General features: G+C 31.7%; 1 protein-coding gene across 1 annotated transcript in view; it reads left to right on the top strand.

The window, feature by feature from the left end:
* LOC143063182 (E3 ubiquitin-protein ligase RNF123-like) overlaps window positions 1–25,614 on the top strand; it is a 45,282-nt gene extending 19,668 nt beyond the window's left edge. The window contains exons 19-36 of the mRNA XM_076235175.1: window positions 660–731; window positions 1,565–1,691; window positions 2,560–2,748; window positions 4,445–4,548; window positions 4,895–4,981; window positions 5,416–5,523; window positions 7,530–7,707; window positions 8,570–8,644; window positions 10,023–10,110; window positions 11,891–11,978; window positions 12,228–12,318; window positions 13,324–13,463; window positions 14,811–14,999; window positions 15,714–15,789; window positions 16,110–16,194; window positions 17,132–17,229; window positions 21,071–21,159; window positions 23,553–25,614. Of these exons, the coding sequence (XP_076091290.1) occupies window positions 660–731; window positions 1,565–1,691; window positions 2,560–2,748; window positions 4,445–4,548; window positions 4,895–4,981; window positions 5,416–5,523; window positions 7,530–7,707; window positions 8,570–8,644; window positions 10,023–10,110; window positions 11,891–11,978; window positions 12,228–12,318; window positions 13,324–13,463; window positions 14,811–14,999; window positions 15,714–15,789; window positions 16,110–16,194; window positions 17,132–17,229; window positions 21,071–21,159; window positions 23,553–23,774 (2,106 nt within the window). The 3' untranslated portion in view covers window positions 23,775–25,614. The remainder of the gene's footprint in view (window positions 1–659; window positions 732–1,564; window positions 1,692–2,559; window positions 2,749–4,444; window positions 4,549–4,894; window positions 4,982–5,415; window positions 5,524–7,529; window positions 7,708–8,569; window positions 8,645–10,022; window positions 10,111–11,890; window positions 11,979–12,227; window positions 12,319–13,323; window positions 13,464–14,810; window positions 15,000–15,713; window positions 15,790–16,109; window positions 16,195–17,131; window positions 17,230–21,070; window positions 21,160–23,552) is intronic.
* The last annotated feature ends 297 nt before the right edge of the window (window positions 25,615–25,911 follow it).

Below are 25,911 nucleotides of genomic sequence, written 5' to 3'. Positions count from 1 at the left end.
TATTTTTCAAAAACTTCCTTCTACAATAAAATGAAACCTATTCTTTTCCTAAGTGGATGAAAATATATTGTTGCCCTGCTTACCCTTCCAGAGATCCTGCATAGGGGGATCCAATGCAGGGGCCCCTTTCGTGGGAAAAATTTGGTTGATTATAAAGGGAATCACTGAAGCATGACTGGAGAAGGGCCCGCCTTAGGTTAGTCAGCAGGCCCCCCTTATGCAAAGTTTTTGATCCACCACTGTCCTGAGTTTATGTTCCTTGTTGATCAGATTTAAGCTTTACATGTAGTATTTTGTTGACTTCTTTTGTCTAATCATAATCAAATGTTTATCAATTGGTAAAAATGACTTGGGTGAAAATACTAGAGGTAATTCAAAGGCTTTAAACAATACAAAACTTGGCTACCTTCTTCAAAATGCAAAAATAATCACTAATTATCCATGTTTCTTTATTTAAGGAATGACTGTAATATTTTTTCTGTCTATGAAAAAATAACACTAAAAATGGGATTCACTCTGTATAAACCGTGTACTGTAGCATGTTATTTAAAAGTGTGCACTGCATTATTATCATACAGTCATTCCTTATAATTTGATTTTATTTGTGATATACTTTCAGTCCAGCATCATGTATAATAATGAGTATTATCTAATTGTAGCAAAAAACCACCAGAATCATATTTATGGAAAAGTGTAGGAAGTTTTTCAAAGAAAACAGTGGACTAGGAAGGGTACATATTTACACAATACACATAATAATATTTATTACACAAATATTTATTACATAATGTATAAGTTGTTTAAGAGATAACCTATGCTATGTCTAGGGCTAATTTTTTCTACATGAATATATGTTGTTCACTTCATTACTTTATTTAAAGATCGGCCTGTAACTAAGACCATTCTCGATATAAGAATAGAAAGAGACTTGGGGTTTTAAACAACAACCCAATGTTAAACAGAAGACATTCAGGTGACAGCATTCAGTGTAAAAGACTAGTGTCGTTAAAACATACCAAGCTATAAATCATTCTGAGTTATTTATATAGTCTTTTATTGAACTTCATAGCATGAAATTTTTGCCAAATGATAAATATTTCTTTTATTGAGTATTTTTTAAATCAAGCTTTTTAAATAGCCTAGGTTAATACTTACATCTGGTCATAATTATATAAAATATTGTTCCACTCTGTAAAAACAATATTAGAAAAATCGAAAAGGAAATACATTAAGATACCATGTGTTTTAAACTTTTTTCATCAATGGAGGAAAGAAAATTAAATCACTATTGCAAGGTGTAACCTTTATATATGAAGAAATGAAATGGGTAATGATTGCTATATCAAACAGAAGCACAATATATTCAGGATCTATAGCAATTAGCTTTCACAGATGAAGAGCAAAGAATATTTTATTATGTTTTAATTTATTAGAATTAAAAGGTTATCAGTACCAATAAAAATATTCATAGATCTTTATACAGTGTTAAAATGATGACCTTTAATAATTTTATTAAGTAGATTAATATGTACCGGTAACCATTATTTGTTTACTTGTATATCAGATCCAGCATGGCAGTTTATGTCCAAGTTCAGTCATACTATGTATGTTTCATAGACTTATACAGGCAGTTAGATTTTGCTGGGATAAATTTCAAGAAGAAGATCCTTGCAGATTTGTTACAAGTTCAGGTATTTAATCAGCCCAGAACGTGATTTGAAACAAAATAAAAATTGATTTTAATGTTAAATCTTCCAAAAGAAAAAGTCAAAAGCACTTGTCACATTGAGTAGCTGTGCTATGTTCTCACCTTTTTATAAATCAGTAAAAAAACACGTTTAATGTTACATTGTAATTTGTAGTGCACAATGAGTTTATACCATCAACTGGTGTTGGTGGTCGTCCTTTTTCTGTCGTTGTCTGTCATCATCTATTGTCTTTGTAAACTGTTTCTAGAATTTTCTCCTCTGCAACTATTAGGTCAAATACCTTCAAACTTTAACTGAATTTTCCTTAGGGTATCTTGTTTATAGATTGCATCAAAAGTTTTGATCCATCAACAAACATGGCCGCCATGACTAAACGGGGACTTTCCGTTTTGAATTTTCCTCAGAGTTCAGTTTTGTGATTTAACTTTATAGAACAGGTTTATGTCTTAAAAAAGAAGCATTAAGAGCAAAACTGACTGAGGTAAAAATGTTTATTAGGTCAAGATCTATCAGCCCTGAAATTTTCAGACAAACCAAACAATTCATTGTTAGGTTGCTGCCACTAAATTGGTAATTTTAAGATTTTTTGGTTGGTTATTATCTTGAATATTATTATAGAAAGAGATAAACTGTAAACCCCAATAATGTGTCAGGAAAGTAAGATCTACAAAAAAGTTTATAAATTTGTTTAAAATTTCCAAAGGAGTTATTGTCCCTTAAAGGCAATTTTACACATTTGTTCATCATGTTTGTCTTTAACTAAAATGTATGCGGGTGTGTTTGAAACAAACACCCCATAATTAAACCTCCCAGACACTTAGAAGTGATATTTTAAGTTTGTTTATTTCAGATGCTTATATACCAATTCACCAGTTTTGGTCAGAAACCATTGATTACTTTGAGTTCCAGCGATGTGGTGGTTTGATTTCTCACGTAAACAGAATGTTAGGAAGTGAGGTCAATAAAGCACAAGGTCTTTCTGCTGCTGGTTCAGAACAAACTCTGTCTCTAATGTCCTCTGCCATCTCAAAACGATCAGGTAGGTGTTAGGGAGGGATGTAATAAAGCACAAGGTCTTTCTGCTGCTGGTTCAGAACAAACTCTGTCTCTAATGTCCTCTGTCGTCTCCAAACGATCAGGTAGGTGTTAGGGAGGGATGTAATAAAGCACAAGGTCTTTCTGCTGCTGGTTCAGAACAAACTCTGTCTCTAATGTCCTCTGCCGTCTCCAAACGATCAGGTAGGTGTTAGGGAGGGAGGTCAATAAAGCACAAGGTCTTTCTGCTGCTGGTTCAGAACAAACTCTGTCTCTAATGTCCTCTGCCGTCTCCAAACGATCAGGTAGGTGTAAGGAAGTGAGGTCAATAAAGCACAAGGTCTTTCTGCTGCTGGTTCAGAACAAACTCTGTCTCTAATGTCCTCTGCTGTCTCCAAACGATCAGGTAGGTGTAAGGAAGTGAGGTAAATAAAGCACAAGGTCTTTCTGCTGCTGGTTCAGAACAAACTCGTCCTCTGCCGTCTCCAAACGATCAGGTAGGTGTTAGGAAGTGAGGTCAATAAAGCACAAGGTCTTTCTGCTGCTGGTTCAGAACAAACTCTGTCTCTAATGTCCTCTGCTGTCTCCAAACAATCAGGTAGGTGTTAGGGAGGGATGTAATAAAGCACAAGGTCTTTCTGCTGCTGGTTCAGAACAAACTCTGTCTCTAATGTCCTCTGTCGTCTCCAAACGATCAGGTAGGTGTTAGGGAGGGATGTAATAAAGCACAAGGTCTTTCTGCTGCTGGTTCAGAACAAACATTGTCTCTAATGTCCTCTGCTGTCTCCAAACGATCAGGTAGGTGTTAGGGAGGGATGTAATAAAGCACAAGGTCTTTCTGCTGCTGGTTCAGAACAAACTCTGTCTCTAATGTCCTCTACCGTCTCCAAACGATCAGGTAGGTGTAAGGGAGGGATATAATAAAGCACAAGGTCTTTCTGCTGCTGGTTCAGAACAAACATTGTCTCTAATGTCCTCTGCTGTCTCCAAACGATCAGGTAGGTGTTAGGGAGGGATGTAATAAAGCACAAGGTCTTTCTGCTGCTGGTTCAGAACAAACTCTGTCTCTAATGTCCTCTGCCGTCTCCAAACGATCAGGTAGGTGTAAGGGAGGGATGTAATAAAGCACAAGGTCTTTCTGCTGCTGGTTTAGAACGAACTCTGTCTCTAATGTCCTCTGCCGTCTCCAAACGATCAGGTAGGTGTTAGGGAGGGATGTAATAAAGCACAAGGTCTTTCTGCTGCTGGTTCAGAACAAACTCTGTCTCTTATGTTTCTCTGCTGTCTCCAAACGATCAGGTAGGTTATAGAGGAATTATGATTCTGTCAACTGGCATGAAAAATAGACCCCTGGGAATTTAGGTATGCCAAGCATGTAATGAAGACCCAAGTGAGTCTCTGGTTAGAATTCATGACAACCCTCTCTATACTATTTATATAAAACTGTACACTCACAGTGTATTAATACAGTGAGGGTCTTTTGTTGTTAAGATTACAGTTTACTTTTAAGTACAATAAATAGTATATGAAATAAGTTATACAAAATAATTTCTATAATAGTAGGGAATTTAAGAATCATTCATTACAATATACATTTTATACTCAAACGTTAATGTTTTTATTCTTTGGGATTTTATTTTTGTCAACTTCATAAAATAAATAAAAAAAATTATAGGCAAAATTGAAATTTGATATTGCAGATGATTATCCACCTTTAGAGATGCCTAGTGGTAACAGTTTGATGGAGTTATTGGATGGCTTAGTTATGATGTATCATATAGCAGCACACAAACAGTTAGGAAAGGTATTCAGACATATAATTCTATTATTCAATGCAACCTTTTTTCTCCTTCAAGTTCTGTTCTGAATGAATCTATGTTTCAGAATGTTCTTGTGATACATTTAAAAATTCAATTGTCAGTTTTTAGTTTGTTTTATTTTAGTTTATTCAACATTTGTAGGTGATGGGACATCAATGACCCCACATTTGTAGGTGATGGGACACCGATGACCACACATTTGTAGGTGATGGGACATCAATGACACCACATTTATAGGTGATGGGACATCAATGACCCCTCATTTAGTTCTCATATGAATTTATGAATTCACCAGATGTTTAATAAAGAATAACATGAATATAATTTCAGAGATGTAACCTTAGAGACAACATGAAAGAATTTGTAGAATCATTACAAGACACACAAGAGAAAATTAACAGGTGTCCCCCTGATGAGGTATACAATTGTTCTTCTATTCATATCTTTAATTAGTACATGTTGTATATTATAGGTTTTGTCATGGGGCAACACAATTCAATTATGGGGTTAATCCTGGTTTATAATCCTGGTTTATTAGACCCTTCCAATGCACAAAATCAATTACTGACAAACAAACAGACAATTTTCATGTTTACAATTCATTTTATCTGTAAAATGGAGAGACAACTGTGCATGCTCATTAACCTATTCTTTGGCTTGTGTTATACAATAAATTAATTTTTAATTTAATCCACATAACAATAGATTTAAGAAGATGTGGTATGAGTGCCAATGAGACACTCTCCATCTAAATCACAATTTGTAAAAGTAAACCTGTGATGTGTTTTATGTTGAGAACATCCATGACATTAAAGTTTACAAATTTATTTATAGTTATTGTTGACTTTTAGGATGCTGGAATTAAAGAAGAATTAAACCGAGCTTATAAAGTCTTTCTCAGTAAGATAGAAGAGCAGTCGAGAAAAATGGCCTGGGTTACAGCAGTAACATATTCAAAGGTAAATTATCTATGAGTCGGGCAATGTATCATTCTCCTTGTCTGTCTGTCAGTCCAACACATATCTCTGTCCCATTTGTCTCAAGTACTACTGAACAGATTAAGTCAGCATCTTAACAGAGATCAGTATTGAATGTGTGAACACTTTTATATTTACTTTAAATAATAAGTGGGGGTTTTCAGCACAACAAAGAATGATCAAAATCAGCTTCAAAGCATTGTCTTTTATTAAAAATCAACAATTAGAAAGTGCTAATATTGAATAATTCTACATTTAGATCAACATTTAAAAAAGAATTTTAGAACTGTTGATGTAAGATAGAAATCACCCATCAATAAAACCATTTTTTAGCAATTAATGTCATAATTAACCTAGGTATTTAAATTTTGAACTCCCTGTTTTTGTTGTTTTATAGGTGCTTTTTCCAAAATGATGACCTTAAGGAGGCTCGCGGGTCTAAATCATTTTTAACTGGATTTTTGTGACAAAAATGTCGGTTATTGATTTGGGGATGTACGGCGGGCAGCCGGGCGGGCGGGCGGACGGGCGGGCGGCAATCAAATGTTGTCCGTGCATTAACTCATGAACCGTTCAACCAAAGCTTTTAAAATTTTAATATGTTGTTACTGACAACTAAATGAAGGTCAAGTTCAATAATGGCGATTTTGACTTTTACCGTTCAGGAGTTATGGTTCTTGAAAGATTGAAAAATGAAGTTTCCAGTCATGTCCGTGCATTTACGCATGAACTGTTCTACCAAAGCTTTCCAAATTTTAATATGTTGTTACTGATGACAAAATGGAGGTCAAGTTCAATAATAACGATTTTGACTTTTACCGTTCAGGAGTTATGGTTCTTGAAAGATTGAAAAATGGAGTTTCCAGTCGTGTCCGTGCATTTACGCATGAACTGTTCTACCAAAGCTTCCCAAATTTTATTATGTTGTTACTGATGACAAAATAGAGGTCAAGTTTAATAAAGACGATTTTGACTTTTACCGTTCAGGAGTTATGGTTCTTGAAAGATTGAAAAATTGTGTTTCCAGTCGTGTCCGTGCATTTTCTCATGAACCATTCAACCAAAGCTTTTGAAATTTTTATATGTTGTTACTGATGGCAAAATAGAGGTCAAGTTCAATAATGACGATTTTGACTTTTACCGTTCAGGAGTTATGGTTCTTGAAAGATTGTAAAATGGCATTTCCATTCACGTTGTTGCATTTACTCATGAACCATTCAATCTAAGCTTTTCAAATTTTAATATGTTGATACTGATGACAAAATGGAGGTCAAATTTGATATTGACGATTTTCACTTTCACCATTCATCAGTAATGGTTCTTGTGATATTGCCAGGACACAAATAAATATTAATAAATCCGGTTTGCTGTCGTTGTGACAGCCTCTTGTTTTTTTTAATATAGGATTTCGCTATATTTTTCTATAAATGAACTTTATCTTATACTTAATAGAGAAATGAAATAAAAAATGGGGTCACCGTTCATTTATGCTCACAATCTGCCTTTGAAAGAAGCATACGTTTTTGTTAAAGTCTTTTTTTTTCTGTTGAACTAATAGGAGAAATAGCGGAAATATCGAAATAAAAAAAGAACTAAATTACAGAAATCGCTTAAATTTTACAAATATCTAGTTTATCTCCAGCTGATTCGAAAACAACTATAAAAAATATAGGTCACCGATGAGTTAGAAAAGATATTTCAATTTTCATTCCAAAAAATGGCATTTTTGTACCAAAGGGAGATAATTTGGAGCTTTTTCAATGATATCTACATTTTAAAAGTCACCTGGGGCCAACACTAATTGATTTTTTGGAATAATTTTTGTACCATATGATAAAGTAACAACTACTTAAGGTTATTAATAAAATTTGTAATGAAAAATAAATGTTTAATTTTTTTCTGAAAATCTTATACCCGCGAGCCTCCTTAAGTATTGAATTTTCCTTTTTCTTTGACCTTATTTGTAAAATTTTACTTTTTATTTTCAGACAAAGCGTAGTGATATAGAATGGTTATTAAAGGTTGTATTACAGACAATCAAGAGAGCAGCTGGCTATAAACTATTGTTCCAATATGTACCAGAGTACTACATACTGACTGCTATCAATGCCTTTAATGCCTTGTTTAACTTCTTCCATCCAACAGTGCCTTTTGAATCTCTTGATAGTAAGATGATTTTTACTATTGTAAATTTGACTTATTTTGACAGATACGTTTTTCACCCTTTCTAGCTGACCTCATGACTATTTATTTCATGATTTTCTAACTTTGTTTTTTGATTCATACAGAAATAATTCATTCAAGTTTAACATAATTTTCTTTTCACTAAAGTTGTGAAAATAAATTGGTTTACAGTGTACACATTTCAAACCTCAATGTATATAACATTAAGGAAATCAAATTAGTTATGCAGGGAACAGAAGGTTGTCACAACTATCAGTTTGGAAAATGGAAATTGTTTGATATATAAGATAAAATGATGTTTTATTGGATTTTTATTGGACATTACAAAAATTTATTGCTTTCAAACTTTTTTTATTGTTTAACTGAATGATCTTTTTTATTGGTTCAATTTTAGGTTATAAATGGTTCTCATTTCTTTTCAGAACTGACTAAATGTGAAATACAATCACTGAAAAATTCCGATACTATTTTTATTGACAAAATACTGCAAAGACAGTAGAAAAGACAGTGGTAGTTATATTAAAGGAAGCAGATTTGTGTTCAGTTTGAAATTTAAAGTTTAGATACATTACAATAGATAAAACCTAACCATTTTGAGTTTATTCCATATGCATGTATATCAACAATGATGCTTAAGTCCACTTTGAAGTGGCATTAAGATGTGAACATTTGATCCTTTTTAAAGGCTTCACTGAAACTTTGAAATGAAGAACGTCAGTTCCAACTATTTAAGTTTTGTCAAGTGTGTGCTGATTTATTGTTACTAATTGATTCACCATAACCCTTTATTTCTATTATATATATACAATGTACTATCTAAATTAACATTTCTTTTCTTCTACAGATTACAACGAAACCCTCCATAACTATGCTTTATTTATAACCAGACATTTTTCTGATCATCGAATATTAAATCCAGGTAAGATTTATTTACCTGAGATGTGTTATCAGTGTGACATGCTTGCTTGGGATTATCAGGGTTTTGCAATTTTCAGTTATAATCTGATGAAGAAAAAATACTTGGTACCAAGGAATGCACTTTAAAAAATGGAGTACCCACCTAAAGAGGCAAATTTTGCAAATCACTCACATTTTCATTGAATTCTACACCAATCCATAGTTGAGATTTCAAATTACCTTCCCTGTCTCCCAAGTAAATTTTTATGGAACCACCTTGTATCATCGTACAGCGGAGATAGGTACTAACCAAGCGGGCATGATCGATCTTGAACTGACATGGTAACGAAAATCTTTGTTTTGTTTTATCAACATTCAGTGTACATTTCTCAACATCTGAAATTCCTGCTCCAAAATAATTTTCGCATCGATTTTTTTCTATTTATAAGACAACTTTTATATTCTAATAAGAACAATTAACTTGTAAATGCGCAAATGGTTGTGAATGTCAACACCAACTTTCAATTTCGATACAATTGTCGAGACATTTACATGTTTTACCTGAAAGAAAGCTAATACAGGGCAAAAGTAATAGTTACCAATCATAAACCTACCTGTGATTACTCATTCCTTGAAACATTTTGGGTAATAAACAAGTATGAAACTAATTTTGTTTTTGTGTACGGTGTACAGCAACTTAATTATGCACCGTACAGAAGGATTTATGTGGTCAGCTTAACACCGTACACAACGCTTCTTTTCGGAATAAAATATTGAAAAAAACATATGCATGAAAGATTTCAATGCCAATTATTGATACAACTTTACTTATTACACAAGCACAGTGGCCTTCTATAAGTAATGAATATAGAATTATATCGGATGAGATGAGTGCCAACTTCTTTGACAAGTATTTGCACATGTTTTTAGTAATTGTTCTTGTTTTGGGAAAAAAATGAGACATCTCTTATCATCAATCTACGACCAAATCATTTCTTAAAACAACAATTATGTTTAGATTGAGGTAATCATTGATATTATGTGAACAAAACAAAGATTTTCATTACTGTGTGAGCTCAAAATCGATCAGTACCTATATCTGCTGTACTGATGATACACGGTGGAAACAGCCCTGCTTTTTAATTTGTGAAAGATTGATATTCTACAAGAGTAGTTATTGCCAATTTTTATCAGATTTGAAGCTAGAGATTTAAAAAAGGAAACCCACATGTCAAAAATCCAAATATTTATGATATTTGAATGTAATTCAACCAAACTTGTATTTTGTGAACAATGTAGTGAACTAGAAATGTATATTGTAATTGCTTCTGGTTCATTGGTTCCAGTATTTGTTATTCCTTGTATAACTTAGATTTGTATCGTAATTTTATGTTTTATAGATGTTAGAGAAGAAGTGGTACAGGCCTTAGCATGCTTTATATGTTATCCAGAGTCTCTCAAAGTTCTAGAAAGCCTTCCAGAAGAAAAGTAAGTTTCAAGTATTGTACATTCTGAAATTGATCACCTTGACCTGATCAAAACAACGAAAATGCTTTATTTGAAGAGGTTGATACACATAAAGTAATACATCTAATGATCTCTAGGCTTTCAGATATATATTTGAAAAAGAAAAAAGCTCCTACATGTACATGGTATACATTTGTACATATATAAACAGTACCATGTTTATAAAAATAAATAGTACATTAATTTTGTTTCATCTTTGAAGTTTTGCTTAATAAAGCAACTACATTGTTGTATTTAAACTATTCTATGCTTCAATTCTGGTTTGGCAAAAGCTTTAGTTGTTTTTTACCACATTTCCCCTTAATCTGTAAAATGTTGGGGTCCACAGTCACTCCTTTCAACAAACTTTAGGTGTCACTTTTTTTTATGCCCCACCTACAATAGTAGGATGCATTATGTTTTCTGGTTCGTATCAGATAAAAATGGTTTAATGGTTTGCCAGGTAGTTGAGGACATATTATTTGACTCCCTAGTTGTGCCTATTGCTCTATACGGTAGTGAAGTCTGGGGCAAACAACACAGGGATTCAGATTCCTTTGAACACTTACAGTATTAATTTATTAGGAATACATTGTAAAGCATCAAATGCTGCATGTTAAGCCGAGCTGAATAAATTGCCTTTATATACCAGAATAGAATTTTCAGCAATAAAATATTGGCTTCATATACTTGAGTCAAATAATTCACTTGCCCTAAAAATATATAAAGCAACTGAAAAAAATAACTCTTGGATAATAAATATGAAAAATCTTATTTCAAGACTTGGATTTCATTTCATTGATCTAAATCCTATTGATATTAAAATGTATTTAAAACCCACTCAAGAGAGAATCAACGATATAACCTTCCAGAAGCAAGAGACTGACATCAATCAAAATAAAAAATTAAACTTTTTTAATAAACTATATAAACCAAATAGAAGCCCCTCTTATGTTGATCAATGCAAATCCAAATGTGATAGATCAACATTATGTAGATTGAGGTTAAGTGCTCATACTTTATCTATTGAAAGAGGTCGATATCTAAAAATACCAAAGCAGAGTAGGGTATGTCTTTGCTGCAACAATGGAGACATTGAAGATGAACTACACATTCTTTTTAAATGTTCCTCCTATAACTATGTGAGAGATAACCTCATTAAAAAATTAAATAATGTTCTATTGAACAACAAATTACCTTCTTTATCATATAACTTGCTTATATCAATTCTAAATAGTAATTCCCCAACAATATTAAAAATTGTTGTCAACTATTTGAAAGAATGCTTGTTGGTGAGAAACTCATTATTAAAAGGTAATTGATTTCTGTAATAATGTATATGCCTGTCTTTTTATTTTTATATATTTCTCTCATAAATATCCACTGTCACTCCTTCATTGTATATATGTTATTGTAGTTTGTCTTTAATTTGTTGCCATAACCATTTATTGCCAATGCGTTAGTGCTAATAAAGTTATCTTATCTTATCATATGTTCCTTATATTAAGATTTGTTTAAATTATATGCCAGATTAGGGTTTTAGCCCAATATCACGGTTCACCAGTTATAATAATATGACAGTGTGAAACCAGTACTCATCTATGAACATGGAAATACACAACAAAAAGATTATTGATAAAGAGAGCAGTGAATTGTAACCTATGAATGCATATTTTTGATTTTTTTTCTCTGCCATGAAATTGTACAGGTAACACATAAGAATCACAATCCACCAGCTCTCATCAATCAATATATATTTCAGAACCAAAGAAATGATAGAGGCTTTAATTACTCCCCATGAGAACAGATCTCTGTCACAGACAAATTGGATTCTAGTCAGAATATGGAAGGTCAGTACAAATATGTTATTATATTATTGTGATTAATGTAGCATCTGTTTGATCAGAGAAATAAAAACATTCCATACAATCATACAGTTGTAAATCACATAAATGTTCATTGAAATTTCATGGACATAACTTTATTGTTAGATTTTGTTCTGACATTCAATTTAATTGATTTATAAGGATTCTCTATGCATTTTTCTAACAGTGTTATAGGTTCAGATGAATCTTTATAAACTATTTGTTATGTTACAGGGATGTGGCTTTAGGTTCAGATTTACACATTTACCTCACTTGGTGCCTTCTAAAGTTCAGACAGCCCAGTTTGGATTTGCCAGTCTACAAAGTAAATACTATAGATTTGTTATATCATTTCTTCTCACAAATTACACTTTAGAATGTGGTGGATATCAGTTTGATTTAATTTTTCTACATGTATAAATAGGTAAAATATATCACCATTCGTTATTGTTGAGCCTTCGACTTAGACGAAAAAGCGAGACATAGTGATCCTACATTCCGTCGTCGGTAGTGGCGGCGTCGGCGGCCACAAATATTCACTCTATGGTTAAAGTTTTTGAAATTTTAATAACTTTCTTGAACTATCCTGGATTTGTGCCAAACTTGGACAGAAGCTTGTTTATGATCATAAGATAGTATCCAGAAGTAAATTTTGTAAAAATAAAATTCCAATTTTTCTGTATTTTACTTATAAATTGGACTTAGTTTTTCTGCCATTAAACATTACATTCACTTTGTGGTTAAAGTTTTTAAAATTTTGATAACTTTCTTAAACTATCCTGGATTTGTACCAAACTTGGACAGAAGTATGTTTCTAATCATAAGATAGTATCAAAAAAAAAAAATCCCATGTTTCCCGTATTTTACTTATAAATGGACTTAGTTTTTCTTCCAGTTAACATTACATAAAGTCTGCAGTTAAAGTTTTTAAAACATTCTTAAGATCCTTAAACTATCCTGGATTTTTACCAAACTTGGACAGAAGCTTCTTACAATCAAAAGATAGTATCAAGAAGAACATTTTTATTGATTTCTTTCATCATTTTTGTTGAGTGTGTGATTAACAGCAAAAGTAGGTGAGACACTTGGTTCCGCAGAACCCTTGCAAATTTTATTAATATTATTACAAGTGAGACAAGCTGTGCACATGTATACATGCGTCTCTGTAAAAACTTTTGTATTTGCATTGAACACTCCATAAACTATCAGTTATGTGATATACAAATGGCAGAATAGGATTTTTAATCAATTGATAAACCTTAGTTGAATATTTTTCGAATGTAGACACTTGTCAAATGTTTACTTCAATAATTATTTATTCTGGTTACAGAACCACTGCCATCATATGTGTTCCAAGAATTGATAAGAAAACTGTTACTTCAAGATGGTGAAAGATCCACAAAGTTTCTAGATATGATACTGAATCAACTGAACTGGTCATTCTCGGAGTTTATAGGTCTGATGCAGGAAGTAAGACAACTTAAGGAATTCTCACAAATACAGCAGCTAAATAGGAAAGGTCAACAAAAAAAAAATAAAACTACAACTAAAAACGCCCAAAACAACAAAAGAAAATAACCGTCTAATATTTTGACTTAAAGGGTCTTTGTCAAGTATTGTTGGAGAAAAAATATAATCAGATCACTTAAAGGATTGAGGACAAAGTTGTTTATATTTTGTAACAATTTTGCAACATTTATTGCGTAAAATTTTAACCTATCAAGACATCAAACAATAACACATGAAATACAATCAAGTAGTTTTTAAGTTTATCTTTTTATACGACCGCAAAAATTATAAAAAAAATTGTTGCATATTGGTATCATTGTCGTCTGCGTCGTCGGAAGTCCGATGATTTCCGGATAATAACTTTAGTATTAGTAAATAGAAATCAATAAAATTATAACACAAGGTTAATGACCACTAAAGATAGGTTGGGATTGATTTTGGGGGTTTTGGTCCCAACAGTTTAGGAATTAGGGGCCAAAAAGGGACACAATTAAGCATTTTTCATGGTTTTTGCACCATAACTTTAGTATAAGTAAATAGAAATCTATGAAATTTAAACACAGGGTTTATGACCACAAAATTAGGTTGGGATTGATTTTGGTAGTTTTGGAATTAAACTTTGTTTGATTTCATCCAAAATTAAATTATTGGTGTTCTTTGATATAACCTTGTATTTAGATTCTTAATTTTTTGTCCCGTTTTTAAATTGGTCTGCATTAAGGTCCAAAGGGTCCAAAATTAAACTTTGATGTCCAAAGGGTCCAAAATTAAACTAAGTTTGATTATAACAAAAATTTGATTCTTGGGGTTCTTTGATATGCTAAATCTAGCCATGTATTTAGATTTTTGATATTTGGGCTCCTTTATTAAATTGGTCCACATTGAGTTCTAAAGGGTCCAAAATTGAACTTTATTTGATTTCATCAAAAGTTGAATTCTTTGGGTTCTTTGATATGCTGAATATACATTGTAACCATGTATTTAGATTTTGGATATTGGACCATAATAGGACTGGTAAATGTCCAATTTAAATTTTTTAAGTTCTTAGACCACATTCATTCTGTGTCAGAAACCTATTCTGTGTAAACTATTTAATCACAATCCAAACTTTCAAGCTGTGCCCTGTGGAGCATCTGGTTTTTATTATCCTCCCAAAAATATCCCAAAAACTGAATTTACAAATGAATAAGTTTTATCTAAAATAGTGCAGCTATAATAATATTAAAGATTTTAATATTCTTTATTGCTCAAGTCATTGTTATTGACCTCTGTTTGAACATAATACAAAATGAACATTCTGTTTTTCAGATTCAACAGAAAGTGACATCTCCCGAGTTAGTTATACTGGAAAGTAGACAGCTAAAGATTTGTGCTACCTGTTTTGAAATAGCTGTATGTTTGATGAGAATTATAGAAATGATTGTCACCAAAGTGCCTGAAGTTTTCTTAGACCCTGCCTTGTCATCATCAGAACTTCTCCTGAAAAGACTAATACAAGTATGTACCAATCTTATACTAATTGTTACTGTTAAAGTTGGTGTATTGATTAATGTCATGTGGTTTGAGGTATTATTGGGTTAAAGGTTATGGTTCCAGCCTGTACTCGAATCAAATAAATGGGCTTAAGTATATGGGCTCTTTAAAGTTGTTACCTATGAATAAACATATTTTTTTTTGCATTGTCATTTCTTTTATAGTTATCTTATAGGGGCTGGAGTGCTGCTTTTCTTAGTTATAATAATAACAAAAAAACAAAAACAAATAAGAGAAGAATTTTTGTCAAATTCTCTAATCACACTCTTTTTTTTTTTATTAACATAATTTTTAAAAACGTCAACTGAAAACTGTCAGCAGTTGCTAGCGACAAAAGTTATGTTTTTTGTCTTTCATCCTTGTTGTTTTGAAAATATGGATAGTTCTGCCTTTATAATTTGGCGACACAAACATGGTGCTTCTTACGTAGAAGACACACATTCTATTAAGAACTATCACACTTGGTGCATATAAAGGTTCCATTATTCATTGTATTAATACTACCTGTTTTATATAAAAATATAAACCATTGTTTTAATATGTAGTAAGTTGCTCAGTTTTGAGTATGAGGCTATCCTTATCCATTTTAGAATTGTTTTTCATGTTAAATTAGTCTATTTGATTAAAAAAACCATTTGGTCTGTGGAATTTGTTTAAAGTTATGGTATATTTTTACAGGTGTTATGTCAAATATTAAACAGAATAACAGCTAGGAATGGAATATTTGAAGGTGTTGTTTCATTATTTATTCAAGGTAGGATCAGGATCAGATTAAAAGTTGATATGGGTCCAATAAACTCTGTGTAAAAGGTTTTATTACCTATTTATAGAAGGGACTTTTTATAGTATTGATAATATAAGATGTAAAATGACATACAACATTTCTTTTGATTGTTTGTCATCAATTCAACAGTTAATGGTCAGAGTCATTGACAATAATTTTTTACAGTTTATCTTTCAAATGTTTTATTTTGAATATATTATAAAATCTGCATTAATTTTGACTTATATATGCATAAACCAAAAGAATTCTTTTGAATCATTACAAAAATATTATGGATTTTTTAATTACAGGACTGCCAAATGTTTCCTACTTCCCTATAGCTGGAGCAATGATTGGTATACTTATACAGTTAGTCATTAAATCCAGTTCTGAAAGGTATTGTTTCATTGTCATACTTGTAATTTATTTGTTTAGAAAAACATAAAAATAGAGTTATAGGGGGAGGGTTGAGATCTCAAAAAACATGTTTAACCCCGCAGCAATTTTGCGCCTGTCCCAAGTTAGGAGCCTCTGGCCTTTGTTAGTCTGGTATGATTTTTAATTTTAGTTTCTTGTGTATAATTCAGAGTTTAGTATGACATCCGTTATCACTGAACTAGTATGCATATTTGTTTAGGGGCCAGCTGAAGGATGCCTCAGGGTGATAAGATTCTTATTACATTAATGGTCGGTTTGTTGTTGCTTTGACACATTCCTCATTTCCATTCTCAATTTTATTTACATTATTAAAGAAATTTTATAAAACATTACTGAATAATTTAATTTGGGATGTAACGCGTCTTCTGATTGGCTGACGTTATTTTGTTATGAGCCCATAGACATAATTTAGTCATGTGACCGTGACGTCATCAACATTTTTTCATGGTTTTCTACGGTTTAAAATGGAATTTAGAATTAAATTATAAGAAATGACTGTAATATTTTTTCTGTCTATTCGAAATAACATAAAAAATGTGGTGCACACTGTTAAATAACCCGCTACGTGCGTTATTCAGTGTGCACCAATTTTTTTATGTTATTTCTTCATAGACAGAAAAAATATTACAGTCATTCCTTAAATATTTGTATGGAAAGATGTTGATCTGTTGGCATTATATTCAAATTAAATACTAATCTAACTTCTTGCGCACTGCTTGGTGGTATTTTTTTTTGATTTTGTGAAATTGTACAAACAAACTACTTGTTGTGCCCACTTATTTAACAGTTTGCCAAAGAGTAGTTACATTTAAGACAGGTCTTCTTGTTTAGGAACAGGTGCAGGTTAGCCTGATCTTATTGGTTACAGTATATTAATAAAGTTTACTTATTTCAGCAAACAGTCAGTACTGAGATACCTGATATCAGATCCTGGATTTAAAGTACAATCTCTAGAATACCTTGTAGGAAAATTATCATCAGATACCAAAAATGGTAAGTTAGGTCTTTTTTATAGGCATTCTCAATTAAACTAATAATATCTGTCTCAATATAAAGATAAGGTATGAATGGCAATGGCAGGAATTATCCTCAGAGCAGTTATAGATCACTTGTTGATCATAGCCTTCATTCAGGAACAATACCCATATTGTAACCTATAAAAAGCCACACCAAATCTTCTTATTTTTATATATACTGATGTAGATAAGGAATCTTTTGAAATACTGTGGATTCGTCTAGTTTTTCCTTGTTTTTTTGTGGATTGAAGAAAACTTTTCCTGGGTACTTGATTTTGGTGACAGTCTATACAGGAGCCTGTATCAATTAAGGCAAGTTCTTGAACATTTATAATTGTGGTTGACCTGTATCCATGAAACTCAAGAAAAATTTATTTGCAACGAGTAATAATGAATTCACAATAGGGTTGATTGATTGATTGACAGCTGCTTAATGTCCAGCAAAATCTAAAACCATATTCAGAACTAAAACATATTGATGAGACATGAAGATACCCTGCTTTGACCATCCTAAGTCGGAACATGCTATATTATAGGGTAACAACAATATACAAAACTCAATCTTGGGTAGTTATTCTTATGCTGAGCCAATAGATTAAGATTGAAATAAACCTAAACATTCTTTCAAAAAGCAAAATTTTGAAATAAAAAAAACATCAGTACAAATGTTTGTTTGCATAACAGTTATGATCATTTTATTACAACATATTGTTATGTTTGTAGGTGTAACATGTTATTACAACCTATTGTGATGTTTGTAGGTGTAACATTTATCTCTTTTTATTACAACCTATTGTGATGTTTGTAGGTGTAACATTTATCTCTTTTTATTACAACCTATTGTGATGTTTGTAGGTGTAACATTTATCTCTTTCTATTACAACCTATTGTGATATTTGTAGGTGTAACAGTTATGATCATTTTTGTCGAGCCTTCGACTTTAGTCGAAAAAGCGAGACTAAGCGATCCTACATTCCGTCGGCGGCGGCGGCGTCCACAAATATTCACTCTGTGGTTAAAGTTTTTGAAATTTTAATAACTTTCTTAAACTATACTGAATTTCTACCAAACTTGGACAGAAGCTTGTTTATGATCATAAGAAAGTATCCAGAAGTAAATTTTGTAAAAATAAAATTCCATTTTTTCCGTATTTTACTTATAAATGGACTTAGTTTTTCTGCCAGGAAACATTACATTCACTCTGTGGTTAAAGTTTTTAAAATTTTAATAACTTTCATAAACTATCCTTGATTTGTACCAAACTTGGACAGAAGCTTGTTTATGATCATAAGATAGTATCAAGAAGAAAATTTTGTAAAAATAAATTTCCACTTTTCCGTATTTTACTTATAAATGGACTTAGTTTTTTTTGCCAGAAACAAAACATTCACTCTGTGGTTTAAGTTTTTAAAATTTTTATAATGTTCTTAAACTATCCTGGATTTCTACCAAACTTAGACAAAAGCTTGTTTCTGATCATAAGATATTATTCAGAAGTAAATTTTGTAAAAAAAAAATTAACTTTTTCCGTATTTTACTTATAAATGAACTTAGTTTTTCTTCCAGTTAACATTACATACAGTCTGCAGTTAAAGTTTATAAAACATTTATTAGATTCATAAACTATTCTGGATTTTTTACCAAACTTGGAAGCTTATTTCAATCAAAAGACAGTATCGAGAGGGAAATTTTTATTGATGTTTTTCCTCATTTTTGTTGAGTCTGCGATTAACAGCAAAAGTAGGCGAGACACTGGGTTCCATGGAACCCTTACGAATTTTATTACAACCTATTGTGATGTTTGTAGGTGTAACATTTATCTCTTGTTACAACTTATTGTGATGTTTGTAGGTGTAACATTTTATTACAACCTATTGTGATGTTTGTAGGTGTAACATTTATCTCTTTTTATTACAACCTATTGTGATGTTTGTAGGTGTAACATTTATCTCTTTTTATTACAATCTATTGTGATGTTTGTAGGTGTGATCATTTTATTACAACCTATTGTGATGTTTGTAGGTGTGATCATTTTATTACAACCTATTGTGATGTTTGTAGGTGTATGATCATTTTATTACAACCTATTGTGATGTTTGTAGGTGTAACATTTTATTACAACCTATTGTGATGTTTGTAGGTGTATGATCATTTTATTACAACCTATTGTGATGTTTGTAGGTGTGATCATTTTATTACAACCTATTGTGATGTTTGTAGGTGTATGATCATTTTATTACAACCTATTGTGATGTTTGTAGGTGTAACATTTTATTACAACCTATTGTGATGTTTGTAGGTGTATGATCATTTTATTACAACCTATTGTGATGTTTGTAGGTGTAACATTTATCTCTTTTTATTACAACCTATTGTGATGTTTGTAGGTGTAACATTTATCTCTTTTTATTACAATCTATTGTGATGTTTGTAGGTGTGATCATTTTATTACAACCTATTGTGATGTTTGTAGGTGTATGATCATTTTATTACAACCTATTGTGATGTTTGTAGGTGTGATCATTTTATTACAACCTATTGTGATGTTTGTAGGTGTATGATCATTTTATTACAACCTATTGTGATGTTTGTAGGTGTAACATTTTATTACAACCTATTGTGATGTTTGTAGGTGTATGATCATTTTATTACAACCTATTGTGATGTTTGTAGGTGTAAGATCATTTTATTACAACCTATTGTGATGTTTGTAGGTGTAACATTTATCTCTTTTTATTACAACCTATTGGGATGTTTGTAGGTGTAACATTTATATCTTTTTATTACAACCTATTGTGATGTTTGTAGGTGTAACATATATCTCTTTTTATTACAACCTATTGTGATGTTTGTAGGTGTAACATTTTATTACAACCTATTGTGATGTTTGTAGGTGTAACATTTATCTCTTTTTATTACAACCTATTGGGATGTTTGTAGGTGTAACATTTATATCTTTTTATTACAACCTATTGTGATGTTTGTAGGTGTAACATATATCTCTTTTTATTACAACCTATTGTGATGTTTGTAGGTGTAACATTTTATTACAACCTATTGTGATGTTTGTAGGTGTATGCTCTTTTTATTACAACCTATTGTGATGTTTGTAGGTGTAACATATATCTCTTTTTATTACAACCTATTGTGATGTTTGTAGGTGTAACATTTTATTACAACCTATTGTGATGTTTGTAGGTGTAACATTTTATTACAACCTATTGTGATGTTTGTAGGTGTATGATCATTTTATTACAACCTATTGTGATGTTTGTAGGTGTATGATCATTTTATTACAACCTATTGTGATGTTTGTAGGTGTAACATTTTATTACAACCTATTGTGATGTTTGTAGGTGTAACATTTATTACAACCTATTGTGATGTTTGTAATGTTTGTAGGTGTATGATCATTTTATTACAACCTATTGTGATGTTTGTAGGTGTAACATTTTATTACAACCTATTGTGATGTTTGTAGGTGTAACATTTATTACAACCTATTGTGATGTTTGTAGGTGTATGATCATTTTATTACAACCTATTGTGATGTTTGTAGGTGTAACATTTATCTCTTTTTATTACAACCTATTGTGATGTTTGTAGGTGTAAGATCATTTTATTACAACCTATTGTGATGTTTGTAGGTGTAACGTTTATCTCTTTTTATGCATGTTATGATTGTTTATTGCGCAATTAAAGACTTCACCATAACATTATAAACATTTTAGAGGAAATGTAATTGTTATTGCAAATATTTTGAATTTATAAGTATGAGAATGATAGTACAAACTTTAATTTTATCCTTTTATATACAGATCAAGATATCTTACCAGAAGAAAAGACAGATGTGGAAGAGCTTACAAAATATTTGAAATTGAATGAAAATACAGAATTCACTCAACATGTATGTATATTGTACTGATTCTGACTTCCAGGTGGGATCCTTGTGTCCAGTATTTGATTCATCCCTAGGTTCTGACTTCCAGGGGTGTTCAGTATTTGTTTCATGCCTAGGTTCTGACTTCCAGGGGGATCCTTGTGTTCAGTATTTGTTTCATCCCTAGGTTCTGACTTTCAGGGGGATCCTTGTGTCCAGTATTTGATTCATTCCTAGGTTCTGACTTTCAGGGGGATCCTTGTGTCCAGTATTTGATTCATCCCTAGGTTCTGACTTCCAGGGGGATCCCTGTGTCCAGTATTTGATTCATCCCTAGGTTCTGACTTCCAGGGGGATCCTTGTGTCCAGTATTTGTTTCATCCCTAGGTTCTGACTTCCAGGGGGATCCTTGTGTCCAGTATTTGTTTCATCCCTAGGTTCTGACTTCAAGGGGGATCCCTGTGTCCAGTATTTGATTCATCCCTAGGTTCTGACTTCCAGGGGGATCCCTGTGTCCAGTATTTGTTTCATCCCTAGGTTCTGACTTCCAGGGGGATCCCTGTGTCCAGTATTTGTTTCATCCCTAGGTTCTAACTTCCAGGGGGATCCTTGTGTCCAGTATTTGATTCATCCCTAGGTTCTGACTTCCAGGGGGATCCCTGTGTCCAGTATTTGTTTCATCCCTAGGTTCTGACTTCCAGGGGGATCCCTGTGTCCAGTATTTGATTCATTCCTAGGTTCTGACTTTCAGGGGGATCCTTGTGTCCAGTATTTGTTTCATTACTATGGCATTTGATTAGAAAAGTCTTGTTTCAGATAAATTATAAATTCATGAACACATGTGTCCTTAAGCTTCAATGAGTTATATACAATATTATAAAAGGTCACCTTTATATGCTTTTGTTTTCTTGTGAAGAAATTTCATGTCTTGCTAAAGCCATAGTTATTAAATTTTTAGTTTTACGAAATTTTCTTACAAAACCAATGGGTAGGAGGACGAAAAAAAAAAAAAAAAAAAAAAATTCAAGATTTTCTTTTTTTTTTATTTCGTTTTACGGACACCTATTAAGAAAAGAATGGGTAGGAGGAAGAAAAAAAAAAACTTCCAAACAAAAGACCTTCCAAAAAAAAACTGCAGAACTTCACAAATAATGACATGCGCTTGTGCTGTGACCACGGATTGATTTAATACTCTTTAATATGTCAGTATCTATGTGCTTCATCTGGAATTAAAACAAATTTTAATTCAAGTATAAATACTTTTTTTATTTTTTTTTTACAATACAACAGACATGTCAGACAATGACAGTTCGATGTTCATTTTTTGAACTTTTGAACTTTTTTGGCATTTCTGGTCGCAGGTTTCATTCTCTTCCAATGCATCCTTCGCATATGGGCCGCACAATACTGAAGTCTTCCTTGAGCTGAACTATTTCAGGATTGTTTGCAATGTCTTCAAAGTCCCCACAAAAAAGCAAACATCATTGAAAACCTGTGTGATACCTATTTAAAATAAAAGATGAAAAAAATCTCAGAAATTGTTTCATTCATGCCAGTGATTCAATCATATCATACCACTTTTTATGCCTTGTACATTTTTAATATATTTATATTTCACCAACACACAAATGTTGCATACTTTCATATTTAAGAATTGCTTTTCATCTTGATGAAATTCCAATTTAAAACTACATACCTGCATAATAACTAAGTCACCTCCATCAGACTTTCACAGGACAAGGATTCCCTGACAATGACTTTGTCTTGATACACATTTGGCCAATAGATGTATCAGACTCCCCTTTTACAAATTTGTTCTTGATTACCACAAGATCAAAATAAAAAAAACAACTATATACGGAACCACCGCGCCATGGTGGCCAAAAACATTCAAGTCCTTTCTAACATCGATCGCTCAGCGTAAATTCCTATTTTTTCAAACGCTGTACAGAGTCGGATCGAAAAATACAACTAAAAACCAAATTATTTTTTTTTTTTACAGCAAAGCACTGCGGCGGGCGGAAATTTTTTTTAAAAAAAATTGTTGTTTTCCAATTTTATTTTTTTTCCAATTCGGCAAAAGTTAGGGTCGCCGGATTCGTAAAACTAAAAATAAAATAACTATAGCCTAAAAGTAATATTTTTACCATCTTTACAAGTGTATTTTAATCAAAATGTAGTTCTTGGTCAAAAATCTTTTAATGCAGAAGGTTTAGAAAGAAAGTTTTTTTTTGTTTTCAATCATAAAGAAATAATATACCTTGGTACACTCTGCAAAGAATTTCAGAAATGATGTCCTCGTAGAATATCTGAAGTCATTACATTCCTGACCAAAAATTCAACTCTTATATATGTTGAAAAATAATTATTCTTATCAATAAAAATTTTATCCATAACACAATCTTTATTTTTTATTACAGCATGTAAAAGAAGATGACTTGTGTACAATCTGCTACTCTGATCAGATGTCCGTCATGTTTGTTCCATGTGGGCACCAGTCATGTAGGAACTGTATAAGTCACCAAATGATGAGCAAGAAAGAGTGTTTCTTTTGCAAAACAACCATTACAGATGTCACAGACTTAACAGGTGCTTCAATCTTAACAAAATCGGTAAAATCAGTAAAATCAGGAAAATCGTGAAAATGATGTTTACAAATTGTTAATAGATTTTCTTGTTTGATACTCATGAAGTCAATTATTTATGTTGAAACTTAATACATATTTATTTATCTATTTATTTTATAGTAATCTTTTAGTTATCCTTGTGAAATTAACTAATGAGAAATATTTCAAATAATCAGCCATTGTTTACTGGTCTAAGTAGGAACTCATGTACTCTTTACCAAATTCTTTCAAAACCATTTGCTTTGAGGTTAAAAAAATATGTGTTCACTTATTTTGGAATGGAACAGTTGAATGAACTCTCATATTGTTTCCTTTCTGATTCTGTTTTCCAGCTGAAGATAATATCAATTGAGATATTACTATTATGACTTTAATTTCATTATTGAGAGGTAATGATTAAATGTCACATAAAGATGTATATCTCAGAAACCCACTGTGTTTAAGCCAAGGTATTTCACTGTTTCAGTTGTCTTAAATTTTATTTAATGAGCATTTTGGTTGCCACTCTAATGATTGAGCAGCCATGCCTGTTTGCACCATTCCTGTCACGTGGTATTACATAAATATCAATTTTAATACAATGTAACATCCAGATGTAGAAAAGGAGACGGGGCATAAAGGCCTAGTTTTGGCCCAAGAAAATGAAATGTTTGACAACCATTTCAAATGGGCACATAATGTTTAGAAATGCATCGGGTCAAGAAATATAAATGAAAAACCTAAAGATTTAATCTGATGACGTCACAATTACGTCATAATATGTACTGTTTTCACAAAAATGATGAAAAAATACAGAATTTATGCAGTTTTCTATCTTTATTTCCGTTGTGGAAACATCCTGTGCAGCCAAGAAATAACAAAATAATTTAACAGAAGCTTTATTATAACTATTGGCATAATCTCACCAAATATTAAGTTGTTTCTTGGGTGCGCACATACTTTTTTAATCTAAAATATACTTTAAATTTGAAGAAAAAACAAGGAAAATCACAAAATTTAACATAATATGCAAATTAAGTCAAGATTTGTTGCCATGGTAACTTGTTCGATGTCAATTTTTTTTGTTTTTCTTAGTACCTTAGTCGAGTTTTCAGTTATTTAAGAAAATTTATAATAACTTAAAATTTGCAGTATTTTTTGGGCCAAATAAGGGCCTTATTGCCCCTACTCCTTTAGATCATTATGGCACCAATTTTTAGCCAGTTCATTTGGAGATTTCCGTTTTGGTCCAAGTGCAAGCTTTTTAAATAGTTTTCTTAGGGCAGGGGCATATTTATGTCATACAAGCACTTTTTTCCATTAAGATAATATTGATAGTGATTTCATAAACACTTTTTCTCTAAAGTGAATATATATTGTAAAATTATCTAGTCATAACCAGGGTTGTTTTATTTATAATCATTATCATCAATAATACCATTAAGTGATTTGCCAAATGGAATGTTTTTTATTGAATGTATTATGGCACACATTCAAAGAAAGTTTCCTACAAATATTTAGACCAGGTTATGGATTAATTGATTCATTGAGGAGACTGTTTTTTCACTGGCAAACAAAAAAGTGTTATGTGTGTGTGATACCTTCTGTTACAGAGAAATGACTGTGATAAATTATATTAATAGTTAACAATTTTATATGTAATAGTTATAATGTGTATATGGGTACATGATAAAGGCCATATTTACACATATATATTTTTGTACTCTTCGTCATTTTGTACATTTTTTTATGATATAAATTTGAAAGGTTGAGGACAAAATAGATGGAAAGAAATCTGATTTCTGTTGTTAGTCAGCTGAATTTTCAACTTTGAAGTTTATGATTAATTTAAGAATGTAATAAAATGTGAATTGACTGCTGTCCTTATTATAGTTTCATTTCCACTTTTAACGTTATCATTATTGGTATAGATAATGATAACGTGGATTTTCAAATATTTTGGCATTGTTCATCAACCAAGAGACATAAATTGTTGAAATGCTCATCTAGTGCAGTAAATAGTTATCAAAGGTACCAGGCTTATAATTTGATATGCCAGATGTAAGCGTTTCATCTATATAAGACTCATCAGCAAATCAAAATAGTTAGAAATCCAAACAAGTGTTATGTTGAAGAGTAAAATTGTTACTGTTAATGTTCTTGAAGTGGTCTC

The sequence above is a fragment of the Mytilus galloprovincialis genome, chromosome 1, assembly GCF_965363235.1.
Source record: "Mytilus galloprovincialis chromosome 1, xbMytGall1.hap1.1, whole genome shotgun sequence".
NCBI lineage: Eukaryota > Metazoa > Mollusca > Bivalvia > Mytilida > Mytilidae > Mytilus > Mytilus galloprovincialis.
This window is presented reverse-complemented; position numbering and strand designations above follow the sequence as displayed.